At 38.9% G+C, this 7,985-nt stretch overlaps 1 protein-coding gene across 1 annotated transcript; it reads right to left on the bottom strand.

The window, feature by feature from the left end:
* Positions 1-6,266: 6,266 nt before the first annotated feature.
* On the bottom strand, positions 6,267-6,932 carry LOC124155220. Its single transcript, XM_046528936.1, has 2 exons — positions 6,764-6,932; positions 6,267-6,577 (listed from the first exon to the last, which is right to left on the bottom strand). The coding sequence occupies exons 1-2, from the start codon at positions 6,930-6,932 to the stop codon at positions 6,267-6,269; spliced, it is 480 nt and encodes a 159-aa protein (XP_046384892.1).
* Positions 6,933-7,985: the final 1,053 nt, after the last annotated feature.

Here is a 7,985-nt window from a genome sequence, read left to right as displayed (position 1 = left end):
TGAATTCAAGCTAGTGTGAATTAAAAACTTGGAATATTGATACCTCTGAAAGATCTTGCATTGCCTGTTCCTCAAGCACAGAATATGTCTGCAGTCAATTGGTATGGTATATGTGAGCAAAATGGCAAACTTATTAATGAAGAGGTAAGCACCAACTATAAGTTTCTTTACTTGTCTTTTTCGCAGGATAGCTCCTCTTAAACCTGCAATCATAACAAGGGTAGATTCAGGGTGGGGTGACAGGGGTCATGACCCCCCCTCCAAATTTTATCAAAAATTTGTAGGTTTTGTTTGTTTAATAGTTTTTGTATCCCTGAATAAAGAAGTGAAGGGAGTGTATATGCAAATCCACAGCTACAAGTCTCAAGCGTGAGAGAAGTTTTAGTTGTATTCATTGTAGACCATAGCATTCTCTTCAAAAAAATTTACAAAGGAGAATATTTCTCATTCTCTCCTGCAGGGTATTCAATACTCCCAAGACCCAGGTAATGACCACCCCAAAATTTGATGCTGAATCCGCCCCTGAATCATCTTGTGTAGTGAAAGATTTTAACTTTTACTCTTCTCCTTGATTATTTACTGTAAGCCCAAATCCATGAATATGATAGTAATATAAACATGATAGTTTCTGATGTGGGAACCTTAACTCCTTTATTGAAACCGTTAATTAATTGTAAATCACAATTAAATAGTTAGGGGTGAATTTACTTAAACTTTGGAACAAGTCACATTACATGCAACGGTGGTGCTCCAATCAGTGGTGGCACATGCATATACGCTTGTTAGCAACTGCACACCCAAACATTAATGAATTATAAAAGAAAACTATTCTTTTACCACGAGATAGATAAAAATCCTGTCCACACAGAGATGGGATATGAAGCTCCAAATACTACAGCTATCTCCTTGGCGAATTCACCGCTCTTCAAGTGTGCAATCCTGTGGCATCATGCTGGCCGCATATTCAGTCTACGTGATCGCTTGTGGGTGCTCGGGTGGGACGAGGTAATTGGGGGGGGCATGCTATGTTCAAGTGGGTGCTGGGAGCAGACTCAACACCACGCGAGTGCACACTCGCATATTTGGTTAGTGACTCGCAGGTAGTATAGCGGTGTAGCTGCAACCTAAACTACCTGTGCTCAGGATCCTAGTCCGTCAATGTATTCAGTACCATTTAGCAGCATTCATTTGAACTTCATACCCTTTTTCATCATCGTATATCTTCTCTAATACACACCCTGGATATATAACCACCAACTACCACTGGCTCCAATCATCAATTAACCTTTTTACTGCCACAGGACCAATATATCAGCCCTCGTTGGTTGAATGAAAACTGCCAGGGGCCGATTTATCGGCCCAACTTATTTCACTTTTTTCGTGATTATGGCCTTTTCAGCGGCTTTAATTTAAGTAAACTCCCAAAATCTATCTATGGTCATAAGATATAAATATATCTTAAGAATTGGGAAAAAATCTAGATGTATTAAATAAAATTAAGTAGCTGAAACATTTTAAAATCTGAAATGTTGCAAATTCTGGAGAATAGTCTTGGCAGTATTTGCACATCCCACCCAAAATGGTCTGGCAGTAAAAGGGTTAAACTTTTCTCCTGTAATTTGACAATTTTTCTACCAGTAATACAATGAGTAAATATTTTTATAGGCGTTTATTTCCCATATTGCGAATGTTCACAATGAAAAACCTAGTGTACATATAGGAGAGTGAAATGGAGAGCTGTATCAAACCAATCTTAGGACTGTTGACTTATGATCATGATTGTGAATAATTTTGTTTTACAATGTGAAAGCAAAATTACATTTCTACAAATTAAAATACTATCACGGAACACAAAAGACAAATTTTCAGCTCAAAAAGGCACTTACAAAAGTACCTGCAGCTCTTATAATTAAGCTTAAATCAGATAAACATGCCCCAGTAAACACAATGTGTTGTGGAAACATTGCAAAAGGGTTGCACAAGGTTAAAGGATGCAGGTAGGTGTTCGACAAAATTCGACAACGTCGCTAATACACTTGTTTGATCTGAAAAATTGTATAACGTAGTATGTATTTCAGCAAGAGGATATGCACATATTTAAATCCAATTCATCCTATTCATAAGACACTGATTGTATGGGAGGGTGGAACATTCACTAGGTTGCAGAAAGGTTGTGACATGTTGGCAATCGCTTCGCAGAGTGTGATTTGGATATAGTTTTCCCCGTATATATATTCAAATATGAGATTCTTAAAGCGTAGTTTAATTTTCTGAAGCAAATTGGTTCTCACTAGAAATTTTTTTCCGGCCTTAAGACAGAGTTAGTATGAAGAGGAGGAAATAGCCGCACCAATGGAGTATTTTGCATTATGTACTACATCTTTGCTAACAATACTGGGAGGCTTCTCTCATACTTAGGGAATTCAAAGACCGGCATTAGAAAAAGTCAGTTTAGCACTACTCTTACCTGTGCCTGCATTTTTATTGAGTTAATTGTCATTGAATGGGAACTTACTTGGGGAATAATAATTATCACCATCCTGTGACTGAAATCGAAAGCCTTCATTTCAGATGCTTTTTGTTTAAAACCAACATTGGCATCTTAGCCACAAAGATGTTAACGAGAAGGTAATAGATTGGCATGCCAATTCAAGGCACTAAAGAAATGAGAAGAAGGGTGAAAGATCTGTTTTATCATAAATAAATATTTTTTCCTAAATGGCATACTGCGAGTATTATTTTAAAGGGTTGTGTAAATGTTGCAAGTACGTTGCAGGAGTTGCAAAAGTATTGCAAATATTTTTCACCAGAGGTTGCAGCTGCGTTGCCATTACGTTGAAAAAGTGTGATAGAGAGGACTTTTGGCTGGTTTTGCAACATTGCCATTACCTTGCAGCAACTCCATTTTGGTTGCAGCACAATGTTTCTGCAACATTTTCTCAACACTTTTGGTTTACAGGGGCCATAATATCCTCACTAGATATAAAGAACTTTTGTCAGATTTTGGAAAAAAACATCAGAGTAATCCATTTTATAGTACAGAACTTCAAAATAATGGTCCACCACATCATCTAAAATAACCAAAATCTGCTCAATATGAAATAAAAATTTCACCCAATGGATATATATCATGTGGATGGATATATCCGTCATATGAAATTTTTACGACTCCGTTATAGTGATGTCCATAACAGAGTCGTGCAAAGGGATTTTTTAATAATTCTCAAATATCTCTGTTTGGAGCACCCATGCCAGATAGGTCAAAGGGTAGGAGCCAGACAAGAGGTAGTCCATATGATGACATCATGAATAAAACACTGTTTTTAATGGATGTTGGAAACGCTACAACCCATCTCTTCCCTGAAAATGTGAAGTGCAATTTAATGACCCCTTTGAACCTCAACTGGGCCTGGACTGAAATTAGCTTTTAACCCCCCACTGTATTTATCCAAGTTCTGAAATGTGACCTACAACATTGTATCATAAATACAGTGTGCCCTCAGCTTTCTAAAATGCAAGGAAGTTAGCAATTCTCTTACAACATGCAGAAAAATGCATTCATCCATTGCGGACTTTTAATTTGAAAATGGAATACAATTTATCATTGTATTGAAGTAAAAACAAAATTCATGACAACATTTTCAAGTGTCTTAGTTATTCGCCCTATTTCAGTCATACCGATCTTTGGTAAAATCTTTGAGGTGATTATTAAATCTCAGTTGTACAACCATTTAGAAAATAGTGGTTTTTTCAGTTCACTTCAATATGGTTTCCAACCACCACACAAGCCCCCCAATATATCACCAATAGCATTCACAAACTCTTATGAAGACCAATTATCTGTTGCCCTTACCCTTTGCGATCTCTCTAAGGCTTTTGATTGTGTCTCTCATTCAATATTACTAGAAAAATTGAAATACTATGGGGTCTCTGGAGTGGAGTTAACATTCTTTCAGTCATATCTTTCTCAGCGCCAACAGTTTGTTGAAATGAAGGCAGTCCTCTTTCCTCTCTACTCAATTTGGTGTTCCTCAGGGGTCTGTCCTGGGTCCCATCTTGTTCATAGTAATGATCAATGACTTACCGCATTGTAATCCCTCTAATTGCATTCTCTACGCAGATGATACAACCTTAATGGATGTTGTAAAAGTACTACCTCTACTGTAGAAAGGGCAGAAAATCATCTAGCAATAGCTGATGATTGGTTTAGAGTAAATGGCTTTCTACTAAACAAGGAAAAAACTCAAAAACTTATCTGTAGCCTGAAGCCTACCTCAGGTGATCTGAAGCCTACTAAGTTACTTGGGTTTTACCTCGATACTAAACTTAGCTGGAGCTATCATATCACTGAAGTAAACAAAAAGCTATCCAAAGCTCTCTTTATCCTAGGAAAACTAAGCTTGATAATCCCTTCTGATTTCATGCGTTGTATATATTTTTCATTTTTTAACAGCCATTTAGACTATGGTCTGGAAATATGGGGGAATGCCCCTGACATAAAATCTGTATTTCTGCTACAAAAAAAGGCCATCAGAATACTCACCAAATCCCTGTCTAGGGAACATTGTCGTCCACTTTTCATGAAATTGAAAATTTTAACTGTTTATATGTAGCATGTATGTGTATAAAGCTCTGATACATGCAAAAGAAAATCTTGATATCTTCCCTAAAAGATGTGAAACTCACAACTATAGCACAAGAAATGATGATAAGAACCTCTTATCATTAAACCAGTGTCAATTTGTAAAAATCAAATCTTCTCTTCCTAATATAGGCATTAGGTTATTTAACCACCTGTCAATTACAGCCAGAATGACCAGTTTGTCTACATTTAAGAGGGTGACTCATAATTGGCTTATTTCTCATCCTTTACATTCCGTCGATGAATTTTTTACACACAGTACTGATGGCTTTGTATTTTAATGTAACCTATATATTTGATTGTATGTGATTTCCCTTGTATATTTTTGTACTACTTTTTCCTGACGAGGTCTCAGTATTTCTGAATACTATTGACCAATAAAATTATTAATATTATTATTATTGAAGAAATTGCTGCATGTGAACAAATATCTAATCCTGGATAAACTTATAGGGATAAAATGTGTTCTTTCTCAGCCAATTGTGTTTAATTTTTTGAGTCTATCTAACATTGACAACCCTGTAAACCAAAAGTGTTGTGAAAATGTTGCAAAAACATTGTGCAGCAACCAACATGGTGTTGCTGCAACCTAATCGCAACGTTGCAAAGCTAATCAAAAGTCCTCTCTACCACGTTTTTGCAACGTAATGACAACGTATTCGCAACCTCTGGTGAGACATATTTGCAACACTTATGCAACTCCTGCAATGCACCTGCAACATTTATGCAAGTCTCATATGCAGGGTTTCGGTGTATTCTGTGCCCCTGCTAGTACGCTTCAAAATTTTCTAAGTGAAAAAATTTTCTTAAGGCTGAAAATTTTTTTTTCTTGTGAGAGGCAATTTGCTTCAGAAGATGTAAATACGCTTTAAATACCACATATTTGAATACATATATCATTGGGAAAAACTATGACCAAATAACACTCCGCTAAGCGACCAGCAAACTTTTCGCAACCTTTCTACAACCTAGTGAATATGTATTCCACTCTCACATGCAATAGGTGTCTTATGAATAGGATGAATCGGATTTAAATATGTATATCCTCTAGCTAAAGTATTACACTATAAAATTTTTCAGACCAAATGAGTGTATGAGCGATGTAATTAAGATGTTGCAGAAATGTTGCCGAAAGCTTAGCTGCTTCCTGCAACTCCTGCAACCTCGTGCAACCCTTTTACAACGTTTTTGCAACACATTGTATTTACTGGGTGAAGGGTATTTATGGTAATGATATGCACTTCGATAACTTGTACAGAAATTATGACGACTACGTTTATTTCCATGTGTGCCACAGATACGCGAGCGTTGGTTGCAAATACACAAGAACACAATATGGCTGTTCCCGAGAGACTCCAGTGCGCTTCCGGTCCGGTTTCCCATTCGCACTTCTGGTGGCCAAGTTTGGTACTCCATCAAACTCCATAGTGTTTAGCCGGTGGCACCCAATGTGGCAAGCTGTAGTTCTCTGTCCCTGATAGCTCCACCACATCACTCCCCTGGCAGTAGTTTACCCTAACGTTGAGATGAGAAAAAAAAGAAAAATACAAAGATATTAGCTGTCAAGTTGATAATCGTGCAGATATGCAGGGAAACGAACGTTTCTCCTAGGCCAGGCAAGTGGCTACTCATCGTTAGGCATGACTGGTGTGGGAAAATCATCAGTTTCACCGGGCAAGGTAGAGGGTGGCACCTCTATGTAGACAGCTGGGGGCTCGGTAGCTGGGGGCTCAGTAGCTGGGGGCTTGGTAGCTGGAGATGATGGAGACGGTGGTCGTACCAGCAGAGTGGAGGGATTATGGGCCAAAGGTAAATCTGTTGTGACATGCGCTGGCTTGAGACGGTCGATGGAGATGTTGGAATCTCTGCTAGGTAGTTGGACTTTGAAGGTCTTCCCATTTCTCTGCAGGACTCGGAACGGTCCATCGTAGGGAGCTTGAAGGGGCCCATGTGAGGCGTTATTGCGCACAAAAACGTGAGAGGACAATGGCAAGTCTTTAAGGTTGAAAACATCTCAGCTGCCATGATGAGCTGCTGATTTAGGGGTCAGCTTTCGGAAATGCTCTCGCAGCTGTGAGACAAAGGCCGTGCCGCTGGGGCTAGAGGGAGTGAGAAACTCACCGTGTAAACGGAGTGGTGCACCATAGACGAGGTCTGCGGAGGTTGCTTGGAGGTCCTCCTTCCATGCAGCACAGAACCCGAGAAGAATGGCAGGAAGCATATCAGCCCACTGCTCCGCTTCATGGCAGCGGATGGCCGACTTCAGATGCCTATGAAGCCGTTCAACCATTCCGTTGGCGGCCGGGTGGTACGCCGACGTACGGAGGTGAGAAATGCCGTGACAAGGGATGCATGAACGGGCCCACTAATTCAAAGAAATTAAATACTCAAACCCTGAGAAATGGAAAGAGATAGACAGTTTGAAAGTCACTCTGGGATTCTGTGTTTTCACATCAACATGCAATGATATTTATTTGAATAAATAATTGTAAAAAACGCTGTGGTTGCAATTTTTTTAAATTCACTTTTTGCGTGTCAAATGCATTGTGAAAATGGTAATTTTGTGCAGGTTACAAGAAATGTGTCGACCAGAGTTATTGTTAATTAAAAACTCTTTTTATGAAACGTCTTCAAGGGAGCACTTATTTGTAGAGGATAAGGTATCTTAAATTAATTGAAATAAAACGTGCACATGATCTCTTACTGAACAAATGTATTTGGTATTCTGCTTAAGGTAGTTACCATACCCCTAAGTTAAGCCATACCCCTTAGTGGACTTCTGTGGAATACGCTCATATGTGTCATAGGATCCATGGAGGATGATGTATGTATAACAGAGATTTAAAAAATCAATAGGTTTGATGGATATTTCATGGTACAGTGGAACCTCGATAAAACGACACCCCACGGGGCACCAATAAACACTCGCTATAGCAAATTGTCGCTTTACCGGAGGTGGTGCAAATAATAGCCAATATACCTCATATTACTTTATTTTTATTTTCTCGCTTGGACGTGTTTGGTGTTTTTTTTGGCCACGGTGTGTTCCATCAAATGCTTTCTATTCATGCAACTCATGGACGTACGGGTATGCTGACGACTGCTTTCTGCCGCCCGAGGAACAAAAGAAGATCAAGCATTCGCGAATGCTGATGCCACAATATTTTCATCAAAATTAACTACTTCTTTATTGAACGACAGTTTGCCACATAAATTTGAGACTAAGCACTCCATTAACTTCATTTCTAAGAGATCGCTAGCGATTACAGAGATTAAGGAGTCTTGGTGTAAGTTTTTCCGGCGGTGAAACCCTCGCTATGGCGAGAGCCAACACCAAAAGGGC

This window comes from Ischnura elegans, chromosome 3, assembly GCF_921293095.1.
Source record: "Ischnura elegans chromosome 3, ioIscEleg1.1, whole genome shotgun sequence".
Classification (NCBI taxonomy): Eukaryota; Metazoa; Arthropoda; class Insecta; order Odonata; family Coenagrionidae; genus Ischnura; species Ischnura elegans.
The sequence above is the reverse complement of the archived record's forward strand: the minus strand, read 5'-3'. Positions and strand labels throughout refer to the sequence as shown.